At 45.3% G+C, this 12,590-nt stretch overlaps 2 protein-coding genes across 2 annotated transcripts; both read right to left on the bottom strand.

The window, feature by feature from the left end:
- Positions 1 to 4,678: 4,678 nt before the first annotated feature.
- Positions 4,679 to 11,616, bottom strand: LOC136965945 (uncharacterized). Its single transcript, XM_067260260.1, has 9 exons — positions 11,536 to 11,616; positions 10,064 to 10,174; positions 9,683 to 9,799; positions 9,450 to 9,587; positions 9,291 to 9,342; positions 9,170 to 9,196; positions 9,033 to 9,059; positions 8,731 to 8,859; positions 4,679 to 5,147 (listed from the first exon to the last, which is right to left on the bottom strand). The coding sequence occupies exons 1-9, from the start codon at positions 11,539 to 11,541 to the stop codon at positions 5,008 to 5,010; spliced, it is 747 nt and encodes a 248-aa protein (XP_067116361.1). The 5' UTR covers positions 11,542 to 11,616; the 3' UTR covers positions 4,679 to 5,007.
- Positions 6,700 to 7,380, bottom strand: LOC136959359 (butyrophilin subfamily 1 member A1-like). The gene is made up of 2 exons (XM_067253674.1): positions 7,131 to 7,380; positions 6,700 to 7,034 (listed from the first exon to the last, which is right to left on the bottom strand). The coding sequence occupies exons 1-2, from the start codon at positions 7,378 to 7,380 to the stop codon at positions 6,700 to 6,702; spliced, it is 585 nt and encodes a 194-aa protein (XP_067109775.1).
- Positions 11,617 to 12,590: the final 974 nt, after the last annotated feature.

Raw genomic sequence — 12,590 nt, 5'->3', positions numbered from 1 at the left:
CAGATGTTTTAACATAATAGACGAGTGCAGGTCCAGAAAGCAAACATTTTGATGTTACAATTAAAAAGGACCAAAAAAGCTCTTTGCCAACCAAACCCTGTTGCCAACCAATCTGGGTCTCCTCTAATGCCTGTGTGTCTGTGTGTGTCTGTGTGTGTGTGTGTGTCTGTGTGTGTCTGTGTGTGTGTGTGTCTGTGTGTGTGTGTGTCTGTGTGTGTGTGTGTCTGTGTGTGTGTATGTGTGTGTGAGTGTGTGTGTGTGAGTGTGTGGGAGAGATGGGAGTGGGGGTAAGGATATGATTAAGTCATACTTCTCAGTTTTTTCTCTGCAGAAACTGGTAATCCCTCCACTCCTCTTCCGTCCTTCTAGAAAACACCGGAGCGGCAGTGAGCTCCTAGCTGAAGCACAGCTCAGAGATTTAACACATCTGAACATCACTTTCTTAAACCTAGAACTGCCTCAAGGACGGATGGCTTTCTGGTGAGTATGTACTTTGCGATTGTGTTTGTGTGAACAAATTCAGTTTAATGTAAAATATTAATAAAATCGATATATCAATATAAATCCAATTATACTGACAGTTCGGTTTGGAACTTAACCCGGTGTTTGTGATTCTGTCTTGGCCAGTTGGAAGGTGACCTTTTGGCTGGCTTGCAGTTGTGCCTTCACAACGCGTGTCTGGACCTTACCGGGCGACAGAAATGAACTCACCACAAACCCTCCTACCACACCTTCCACAAACCCTCCTACCACACCTTCCACAGGTTCCTCACACACCACGGGTTCTCCAGACCAGACCAGGAGCACAGGACAGACAGCCAGGGCCAGTCCCACAGACAGGTGAGCTCATCTCCAGTTCGTTTACAACTACAGGATCATTTCAGGAAGGACTCTTGATGTTACGTGTAGCAAAGGCTGTTTAAAATAACCCAGTAGATGAGTAGTCAGGGTGTGTTCAGATATTCTCCTGATCTCTGAGAACTGCTTGTGTGAGTAGTGCTAGATGTATGGGTTTCCATGTAGAGAATCAAGGTTTCCCCAACTAAAACCATCTGTTACATTATTTTTAAGATGTTTTTTTTGCAGGGCATTGTAGACTTTTATTTTTTTTTAATTGACTTTTTAGAGTGACAGGAAATGTAAGGAAGAGAGAGAGGGGATGACATGCAGTGAAGGGCCTGCACATACCTATCTGGTGATCCACCTACATTCCCTTCTGTAAGTTTAACACAGCAATTCTGCTTCCAGCCAGCTGGTGGAGCTCTCCACTCATGCAGAGACTGGCTCTGTTGCAACACCTCCAGTGACGACGTCTGTAAGTGGAACCACAGTCCCGATACACACCTCCCCACCCCAGACTAGGTCATGGACCACAGGGAAGATCACCATCTGGAACATTCCTCGTATAGTCCCATCACCCAGGCCAACACTAGCCATGGTAACATCCTTCTTGTCAACACACCCAACGGCAACCCCTCACATGGCATACCCTGCTTCCACGGCAACCCCTCACATGGCACACCCAGCTTCCACGGCAACCCCTCACATGGCACACTCAGCTTCCACGCCAACCCCTCACATGGCACACCCAGCTGCCACGGCAACCCCTCACATGGCAGGCCCAGCTTCCACGGCAACCCCTCACATGGCAGACCCAGCTACCACGGCAACCCCTCACATGGCACACCCAGCTTCCACGGCAACCCCTCACATGGCAGGCCCAGCTTCCACGGCAACCCCTCCTAAGGCAACATCACCCATGGAAACAATCCTGCCACAGCCAAGCCCCACCCCCAAGGGGGAGGAGCCTATGTGTGACTTCGACCCCTGCAGGCACCTGCAGAGGCCATGCCCAGAGGTGAGGAGGGCCAGGGGGCGGAGCTGCAGGTGCCCAGGCCACACCCTGCCCTCCGCCAACTCCCCCGCGGACCCCGTGGTGGCGCTGGCTGTGACCCACGTGCGCCCCCAGGAGGCCGGGGTGAGATGGTGCGCCCCCTCCTCGGCTCTGACGGCGTTCGGCGTGTGGGTGTTCCGGCAGGATGGAAGCGTGTGCATCAACAGCAGCGTGAGCTCCTGGGCCCGGCAGACGAGCGTGTTCGGGCTGGAGGCGGGACGGGGCTACAGCGTGTGCGTGAGCTCTCAGAACGGCGTGAGGGTGTCACACACGCGATGCGTGGCCGTGTCGACTCCGCTGGACGGCGGCGAGATCGCCTCGTACGCGCTGGCGGGAGGCTGCGCCGCTCTGCTGTTGACCGCGCTGGTGCTGAGTGTGTGTATGTATAGACAGTGTCAGAGAGGCACGGTGATGTGCACACACACACAGCTGGAGCCCGCGACACACACCCTCGATAACCCCCGCCTCATCAGCCTGGTGTCCATCCCTAACCCGGCCTACACACAGAACGACGAGCAAGCTGCTGCTCCATCAATACACACGGCCCACAAACACAGAACACAGTACGCCAGGGGGTGAAACACATACATTAATACACACAACGTTAATCATTCTCATAACCATACTCTTTTACTATTTTTGTCATATTTCATTTGTTTAAAAAGATATTTCGTATATTTTGGATACCTGTGTAGTTTCCAACTTTAAACACTTTAAAACACATTCATTTAGCTTCACCTATAGCCTAAAACACCCAAACTTCTTGTTACTTCCAGAATGCTTCATATTTAAAGTGATGTCTTACTTGAAAATTACCCCATAAATGTGGATGGTCACAGTAAAAAGAAAGTATAACTGCAAGTAGGCCTACCTACTAATTTGAATGCTTACAGGTAGCTATTGCTTACCACGTCCTAAGACTTTTTAATTCGTTCACATCTTGTGAAGCATGTGAGAGTAACTGTCTTTTCACTGGCCACAGAATGATCATGTAGCCTACTGGAGGTTATGGGCTGGTTCATGTAGCCTACTGGAGGTTATGGGCTGGTTCATGTAGCCTACTGGAGGTTATGGGCTGGTTCATGTAGCCTACTGGAGGTTATGGGCTGGTTCATGTAGCCTACTGGAGGTTATGGGCTGGTTCATGTAGCCTACTGGAGGTTATGGGCTGGTTCATGTAGTCTACTGGAGGTTATGGGTTGGTTCATGTAGCCTACTGGAGGTTATGGGCTGGTTCATGTAGCCTACTGGAGGTTATGGGCTGGTTCATGTAGCCTACTGGAGGTTATGGGCTGGTTCATGTAGTCTACTGGAGGTTATGGGCTGGTTCAGGTAGTCTACTGGAGGTTATGGGCTGGTTCAGGTAGTCTACTGGAGGTTATGGGCTGGTTCAGGTAGTCTACTGGAGGTTATGGGCTGGTTCATGTAGTCTACTGGAGGTTATGGGCTGGTTCATGTAGTCTACTGGAGGTTATGGGCTGGTTCAGGTAGTCTACTGGAGGTTATGGGCTGGTTCATGTAGTCTACTGGAGGTTATGGGCTGGTTCAGGTAGTCTACTGGAGGTTATGGGCTGGTTCATGTAGTCTACTGGAGGTTATGGGCTGGTTCTCGTAGTAGGACCCTTCCTCCTCTTGGACTCAGGGCAAATATGATTGGAACAGTGAATCAGCTTCAATTTCAGTTGGTCTTTTTTGTTTTAGTGAATTGCTTTCCCCACAGAATGTATCTGCAGAATGGGTTAATGTCTATATACATTCCAGACTTCACCCCATAATTGTCAGTCACAATTTGTCACAAATGTACAAATTACAATAAAACACATTGAACCTACATGTGATCCACAGGTGAACTGTGTGCAGGAACTGCAAGGGCGCATATTTGGTTTGAATGGGGGGGGGGGGTTGAAGTAACATCAAATTAATAAACCTTAAAACATGGTTGTTGTTTGAATATATACAGTACCAGTCAAAAAATGTGTCCAAACGTTTGACTGGTACTGTATATACTGTGGCATCAGGAGAGGACGTGTGGTGGAGGGGCAGTATGTGGCTCTCGGGGAGTGGCTACCCGGACCCAAGATGGCTGCCGAGGGGACTACACCTCCCAGAAGGCACCACGCCAACAGGTGCACTCTGCCGGACCCACCCACCAAAAGAGAGAGAGTACCTGGCGCAAAGAGAGGTCAACGCCAGAAGAACTTTGAGTTGAAGATACGGATCCAATCCGAGGAGCAACTTTTTGTGTTCAACATAACTTTTGTTTTGCAAAGTTTTTTTGTTGGTAAATAAACAGGATTCCTTGTTTTAAACCCACTTTTGCCTGCTCTGTGTGGTTTTTAAGCACTGCCCTACACCCCGCACAGTGGCCTAGCCTCTCATGATACCACAATATATATACACACAGTATATATAAAATATATCCACAACCACATGGAGCTGTATAATTATGGTGTGCTTGCCTTCGGCGCAACCAAGCAAAATAGGGCCGTAATATGTTTTGAAAGTACTATAGAACAATGGTTTGGTTTCACAAAAAATATTTATTTGTGACAGATTTATTTTTCTCAAAATAAATTGACTTCAATAAGTGCAGTGGGATAATTACATTTACATTTATTCATTTAGCAGACGCTTTTATCCAAAGCGACTTCCAAGAGAGCTTTACAAAGTGCATAGGTCACTGATCATAACAACAAGATAGCCAAAAAACATCGCACATTGAATCTGATACGGGCCATGATAGGTAGCCAGCAATTTCACAGTGGACTTTACATACCCCATATAACTGCCCCTCAACTAGAGCCCGACCGATATAGGGTTTTTAAGGGAGATACCGATAAGAATATCTGATATATCGGCCGATATATATATTTTTTAATAAAAATGTAAAAATCCAGAAACGTTTTCCCTGATTTCCCTAACATTAGTTATTTGTAGTTTACATTCAGTCATCTTTAGCAGACGCTCTTATCCAAAGCAACTTAAAGTAAGTACAGGGACATTCCCCCGAGGCAAGTAGGGTGAAGTGCCTTGCCCAAGGACACAACGTCATTTGGCACGGCCAGGAATCAATCCGGTAACCTCAGACATCTGACTCTGAAGGGGCTATTGATCTACTGCTGGAAGCAGTGGAGACTGCACCGATCCTGAATAGTGTCCTGAGTTAATACCGACTGTGAGGACGATGAACTGGGAGGCGATGTCTCCTGATTCGGTTGTGAGGAGTCTGTTTCTGGATCCGAGAGCCTGGATTCTGGAACAAAAACAGGAGAATGAGTCAATAAGAGTTGCGGTGGCCTGGGATGTAGGCGGCTCTGAGGATGCACCGGCGTGTAACAGAGAGCTGGCTGAGGTGGCGGAGGAAGGGCTTGAGTGGAATCCAGCAGAGCGCTTCGGAGAGAGAAGATTACAGGCGCTGATCTTGCATCCGAAAGTGAGTTGGACGGCGACATAGAGTGAGGCTGGGGTGAATAGTAGGTGTTGTGAGTGAGGCTGGGGTGGATAGTGGGTGTTGTGAGTGAGGCTGGGGTGGATAGTGGGTGTTGTGAGTGAGGCTGGGGTGGATAGTAGGTGTTGTGAGTGAGGCTGGGGTGGATAGTGGGTGTTGTGGGTGAGGCTGGGGTGGATAGTGGGTGTTGTGAGTGAGGCTGGGGTGGATAGTAGGTGTTGTGAGTGAGGCTGGGGTGGATAGTGGGTGTTGTGAGGGAGGCTGGGGTGGATAGTGGGTGTTGTGAGTGAGGCTGGGGTGGATAGTAGGTGTTGTGAGTGAGGCTGGGGTGGATAGTGGGTGTTGTGAGGGAGGCTGGGGTGGATAGTAGGTGTTGTGAGTGAGGCTGGGGTGGATAGTAGGTGTTGTGAGTGAGGCTGGGGTGGATAGTGGGTGTTGTGAGTGAGGCTGGGGTGGATAGTAGGTGTTGTGAGTGAGGCTGGGGTGGATAGTGGGTGTTGTGAGTGAGGCTGGGGTGGATAGTGGGTGTTGTGAGTGAGGCTGGGGTGGATAGTGGGTGTTGTGAGTGAGGCTGGGGTGGATAGTAGGTGTTGTGAGTGAGGCTGGGGTGGATAGTGGGTGTTGTGAGTGAGGCTGGGGTGGATAGTAGGTGTTGTGAGTGAGGCTGGGGTGGATAGTAGGTGTTGTGAGTGAGGCTGGGGTGGATAGTAGGTGTTGTGAGTGAGGCTGGGGTGGATAGTGGGTGTTGTGAGTGAGGCTGGGGTGGATAGTGGGTGTTGTGAGTGAGGCTGGGGTGGATAGTGGGTGTTGTGAGTGAGGCTGGGGTGGATAGTAGGTGTTGTGAGTGAGGCTGGGGTGGATAGTGGGTGTTGTGAGTGAGGCTGGGGTGGATAGTAGGTGTTGTGAGTGAGGCTGGGGTGGATAGTGGGTGTTGTGAGTGAGGCTGGGGTGGATAGTAGGTGTTGTGAGTGAGGCTGGGGTGGATAGTGGGTGTTGTGAGTGAGGCTGGGGTGGATAGTAGGTGTTGTAGTAGTAGGAAATACTATGTCTGCCGTATGACATCTCTACAAACACACACACACACACACACACACACACACGACTGTGTCTTACCTTTAGGTTTCTTTCAAAAGAACCACCATACTGCTACTACTTCTCCAACGAAGACGACAAGTCCAACTCCAACAATTGAACCAACTATTACATTAGAGGAGCTTTCCTCTTTCAGCGGAAATAAGGAATCTGAAAGACCTTCCTTTCCTGACAGAAAGAGATGATGCACTAATGAAGAATAAGAAATGTCTCCATAGATAAATCTTAATGAAAGAATTAATAGACAGCATCTTGAATTTTGGTTTTAATTTCGGCACATCACAAACCAATAATAATTATACAGAACCTCACCAGGAACATGGATCTCTGTCTCCCTGGTCTGGTCGTGTCCCTGCAGCTGAACCCTGCAGGTGAAGTTGCCTGTCTTCTGTACAGTCACTCTGCTTGTCACAGTGTAGCGTTGGTGAGGGCCGGGGTCAGGGTGTGTGTCTGTCTGTGGGACATCAGCAGGGAGGAGGCGTCCCTCACTGTCCCTCCACTCCAGCTCAGGCTTCGCAGGCCAGCCTTCAGACACACACTGGAGAACCCTCCTATCTTCTCTGTCTTCCACGATGGAGACCTCTGGTTTAGAAACCACCACTACAGAGACAGACATACATAAGACCATCAGAGAAATCAGGAACTCTTCAACAGCTTTTAGGCACATTAGCATCTTCTCTATTTGATCTAACTTACCAACACTGAGCTGGATGACAGTGGTCTTCTTCTGTCCGTCCTTAATAACAAGGCAGGTGTAGCTCCCCTCATCCTCCAGCTTCACTCTGGACAGTTTCAGGGAGACGTTGCCATTGACCAGTTTATCTTTAAACAGCATGGTCCTGTGTTTGTAAGACACGTCATAGGTGGTGGGCCGGGCCCGCGTATCTGCTTTGCGTATCTGCTTTCCAGCTTTGCAGCTTCTCCATTTCCCCTTCTGTCTTCTCATCTGACAGGTTTGTCTGCATTGTTAACATGACAAGTGATCCTATCAGTCTTGTCATTATCCTTCACTGCATGTGTTAAAGGGTGGTGTCCTCTTAAATCAGATAAAGGTTTGTCTGGTTTTCTGTTGCTGCATGTCGACACTAACAATGACGGATTCTGCCAACAGGAATCCCCCAACTTTAATAAAAGCCTCAGTCCATAAATGCAGATCAGAGATTATATACTGCCAGTGTTTTCATTTGAAAACATTGGAATAATCATGACTTGTTTCTCTGTTAAGCAGGTGTGGGGCTATAATATGACCATTTACTTATGCTGATATTTCTACTAATGTTGAAGTACGGCAGTAGCAGAGAAAGTACGGCAGTAGCAGAGAAAGTGTAGATATGAGTGGTTCACCATCAGATGTGAGTAAATCCATCACTAAAACTGCTACTTGCATTTTCTATGTAGCACGCTTATCTATATAGATATGTCTGTAGCATTAACTTCTAAAAACATCTTTGCTGAATTAAATGTTTAGTGCTTGTAATGCATAAAAGGCACACATTTTACGACTGGTGCAGTAGACCATATTATTTATTGTGCAAATGGTGCATCTTTGAGTGGCCACTTGCAAATAATTGAATTATTCTAGGTTTACATATATGCTACTTCACATGACCTTAAAAGGTAATAACTGTAATAAGTGATGAAGAGAGTGTTTTGTCCATCTCTTCATAATCGTAGTGACTAAGTTCAGTCATCTATTCAACCTGACAAACACAATATCATAGCAGAAAACTCACATGAGAACATACTAACTCTTATCCAATGACTAGTTCTATTGATTAGTGAAAGTTCTATTGATTAGTGAATAATGTAAGTACACAGGAAATGGCAATTTCTTCCACAAAAGTATTGGACATAGGGTTACCTGCCAAATTCTTCTTTTTATCATTACAATTTTACAGAATCTTTATCTCCCTGTCTGTCTCAATGGTGCCAAACACTGGGTAAATCTTCCCTGCGTCATCAAAGTCAGCATCAAAGGTGTAGATGTGACGTTTCTGCTGGGCATCATAGAAGGAGACCTGCCCCTCCTCCATATCCAGGAACACCCCTAACCTGGAGGGTGCAGACCGCTCCTGCTTAGTGACTGGTGAGGTCATGGCCATCAGCTGACCCAGCTGCAGACAGAGGGTCCAGTAACCAGCTGTTGTGTTGAGGTTAACTAATCCATGTTGAGGAGCAGACTCTCTGACCACTCCTATCCTCCACTCATTCTTCCCTCTGACCTCCACCTCCCAGTAATGTCTGCCTGAGGTAAATCCCTGTGCTCCCTGAACACACCACCACCCATCGTACTGACTAGGAGTCCTGCTGTATCCATCCCAGGGGTTGTGTTGACTCTCAATGATGGTGTCCATCTTCACTCTTTTCCTGTCCCTAGACACTTTGAGGCTTGGATTTGCTGTGTCTGGATCCAGTGTGATGTAATCTAAAATAAATGATAAAATAAAGTCAATTAATATTTTTTATACATAGCATAAATCAAAGTAATTGCATGTGATGATGAGGCGAATGACTAGGTAAAGAAACTGTTCCAAAACTATTTGGCCCAACAATTTGCTGTTGTTTGAGTAGCATGCATCATTATTCTTGTTTTCTCACCAGATGCTTTAGAAATCCAGTCCCAAACTGTAAGAGACAAAAACGGAATTTAGTTTATTTTTGTAATTTTCGTCATAAAGAAAATAGAAAAAATGCAGTCATAATTTATTTTGTAGAAACAACTGAAGAGTACACACCTGAGTCAGGAATGTGATTCAGAGCCACTAAAATGGATAAAAACAACAATATTTATTTGGTTACACTTTAGATTTAGATAATACCAAATGCCTTCTAGATGTGTCACATTCTGAGACCTACCTCTGCTCCCAAACCTCTGCTTGGTTGTGAGCCACTGCTTGGAAATGGAGCCCTGAAAAAATTTAAACCACTGAATGTCAGTTTCATGTCACTTGAATCTCTACTCAAACTCTAAACTCTCCACAGTTGGAGAGTTTAGAGTTTACATGAAGGCCTCACCTCATTCTCGTGCTCCTGCAGCAAACTCCAGATGAGGAAGTCCATGACAGGGAGCATGCTGGGAAGGTTTCCTCTCTTCCACTGTCTCTCCAGGTCCTGCAGCACTGAACACACATCCTCCCCCAGACACACCTTGTCCTGCAGGGACACCAACATGGGATGAGACCAGGGAGATTCTCTACACTACAGTTTACTATGCAACATGATGAACATGTGTGTGCTGCTCATTTCACCTGCTCCCTGGTGTTGAGGCTCCAGGCCCAGTCAGACAGCACCTTCCTGGCTTCCTTCAGTCTGAGTTCCTGATCTGGCATCTGATCATTTGTGGTTTGATTATGTTCCTCTTTCATCTGGGAATAAACCGAAGTTTCATCCAGGTCACAAGTTATGCAGCTGATATGGAACTTACAGTCAACACAGTCAACATAGTCTTGTAGTTGAATTAACATTGTCCTAGCAGTGCTATATAATTTGAGATATCTTGAGCAAGCAAAATCAACTTAGAGGTGCGTGTTTATAGTGAGGATGCTGGCACAAGGCCAGTGTCTAACCTGTTCTGGTAACTTAAGAGGTGTGTTTATAGTGAGGATGCTGGCACAAGGCCAGTGTCTAACCTGTTCTGGCAACAGTGAGTGCTTTACTTCATCAGCCCAGTGCAGGATGCAGTCTTGTCTCTCCTCAACACTAGATCCATCTTCACAGGCCTTCGCCTTTACCGTTTCCGACTGTTATATTGAAAATACAGTGGGACAAAATAATAAACTGAAATATCTTATTGGTTTTATTGAAAGTAAAACTATCCACAGAAGTATTCAGAAGAAAAATCACTTGAATCCCTGAGACAAAAACTGATACTGTAAATGCATGCCTAAGATAACAAGGCTGTGTGAAGGAAAAAGCAACTTTTGAAAAAAAATGATACCACTTTATCAGCATATTCTCTCTATTACAGTTTTTCTCAATTGCTAAAACACTAAAACCCATTGGCTGAACAAAGTTCTCAGTTGCCTGAACTCATGTAGCTAATTGTGCCTGTCTGTTGTCAATACCTTAAACCATTTCACATGGTAAAACACAATTTGCAGATCTCACTTAGAATTTTTAGCAAAACTCTAAACACATTCTCATTTTTAAAACATATTCTGCACTCTAATGCACATGTCATCCATACTGGTAAACACAAATGGCAACAATCAAATACAAATAGAGAAAACATGTCATTGACTAAAGACAACCACTCAAAATTGATTTAACTTGTTTCAAATGATGTGACACAACCAATATACGTAAGCCAGTTCAGAGAGCAAACAGGTTGTTGAAGGTGGGAAAATATTGCTTGTGATGTCGACGAAGTGCTCTGCCCTAACCCAGCCCAAAGACAAGAAGAAGCACATTGATCACATGTTTACTTCTTTGATTTTTGTCCCTTTTATAGTATTGTATACTGTAGTACAGTGCATTGTAGGCTGTATACTGTACAATGAACAAATGGTATGGCCTTGAACATTGTGCTTTCCATTTGTTACAGTAACAGTACTGACTGCTCAATAGATTTTGACTGGTTGCAGGTTCATATCAACAAAGAACAAGAGTGAGTTGTGAGTAGTGAGATGCAGGGTACAGTACTGTATAGGGGTACGAGGAGGAGAAAGAACAAAGGGAAGAAAAAAATTGCAAAGAGCAAAGCAGAGTAGTAATTTCTGATAAATTTTGAGCTACTATGATAAAACATGTTTTTGTTCATCAAAAGACAATGACGGATAAATATGAAATTTGTTTTGAGATTACGTAAAAATGTTCTCCCTGAGAACTATATGTTTTGAGCAATGTGTTTTCTATTTTTTTGGTGTATTGTTTACTGACTGCTTGATAGTGTATATAATTTTGATCACTTTGTTTATGATTTGAGAGCAGTGTTTGACTTTGAGCACAGGTAAATCTATTTTGAGGCGAAAGTTTAATTTTGCAAGAGGATTCAGAGGTTTGGCAAATAGTGCTTGAAGATGAGGTTTTGTGTTTACAGTTTTGAGAAAGTGGGTGACTGTTTCAAGAAATGTGTTTTAGCAATTGTGAAAAACTGTATTACCTTCATGTGTGGTTTAATAAAGGGCAGTGAACTACTGGTGGTTTCCTTGTTCTTCTCTTTGAAGGGACTTCCAAAGCTGCCATAACTACCAGAAACCCTCTCTGGAACAAACACAAGCAGAGAGCGGGAGAGGAAGTAAATGTAATAGCGTAGAAAACTTCAAAACCACACAGTCCCCACACAGTCGACAACTGAAACCATTATCGCTGTCAGTTCATTAAACCAAACAGGTAATACAGTTTTCTACAATCGCTAAAACACATTTTTTTAAACAGTCACCCACTTCCTCAAAACTGTGAACACAAAACCTCAGCACTATTCACAAAACCACTGAATCATTTTGTAAAATGAAACTTCTTAGCTAGGTGCAAGTGCACAACAATATAGCAGTGTTTAAATATGACAACTGAAAACATACGTCTCCATTTTATGACGCAGGTTCACTTGATGTGGCTGTAGAGAGGATAAAATCCCTGAGAAAGCTATCCCCTTCTGAGCTGCATCCTCAAAGGAAACATCCTCTCCACAGAGCCTTCCTGTGCCTGGCGCTGTCCTTCTGGATCCTCAGGGAGCAGGTAGACGCGTCAGTCAGACAGTACACGCTATCCCTCATTCAAATGTGTGGTCGTTATCAGACACTCATGTCACGTAGTCCACACCCAAAGATGCTGTCAGAAACATGAAGGATGTGAACTGAAGAATTAGTGGATTTCAGCTCTCTCTGGTTTAACAACATTGACATGAACTGCAGTTCTGAGCTGAAATCACATTCTACAGGTTGCAGTAGCTGCCATTGTCATGCTGAACCAAGAGGCAGAGGGAGATAAACTGAGTGGCATAAAAACTCAAATTTAAATCAGACCCCAGGACTACTTTTGTTAGGCTGTTAAAGACTGTAAGCTTGTTGGTTAGTGCACTGTCCCACCTCCACCTCCCACACACACACAAACCTTCTTTGAATCCATCATAAAACTAGCCTCATCTCCCACTTCCCACTACTACCAAAAAGACAATAGTTCCAATCATGGCATCATGCTGATTAGTGTTGGTACTGT

The sequence above is a fragment of the Osmerus mordax genome, chromosome 2 (genome assembly GCF_038355195.1).
Source record: "Osmerus mordax isolate fOsmMor3 chromosome 2, fOsmMor3.pri, whole genome shotgun sequence".
Taxonomy (NCBI): domain Eukaryota; kingdom Metazoa; phylum Chordata; class Actinopteri; order Osmeriformes; family Osmeridae; genus Osmerus; species Osmerus mordax.
The sequence above is the reverse complement of the archived record's forward strand: the minus strand, read 5'-3'. Positions and strand labels throughout refer to the sequence as shown.

Bases quoted from the DNA above. Each gene is read 5' to 3' on its own strand.
- LOC136959359 (XM_067253674.1), bottom strand. From the start codon at position 7,380: ATGAGAAGACAGAAGGGGAAATGGAGAAGCTGCAAAGCTGGAAAGCAG. The intron at 7,035-7,130 runs GTAAGTTAGATC...CTGTCTCTGTAG, and splicing joins TGTCATCCAGCTCAGTGTTG to TGGTGGTTTCTAAACCAGAG.
- LOC136965945 (XM_067260260.1), bottom strand. The intron at 9,197-9,290 runs GTAGGTCTCAGA...TATCCATTTTAG, and splicing joins GCAGAGGTTTGGGAGCAGAG to TGGCTCTGAATCACATTCCT. The intron at 5,148-8,730 runs GTCAGTACGATG...TTTTTGTTCCAG, and splicing joins TGGATACAGCAGGACTCCTA to AATCCAGGCTCTCGGATCCA.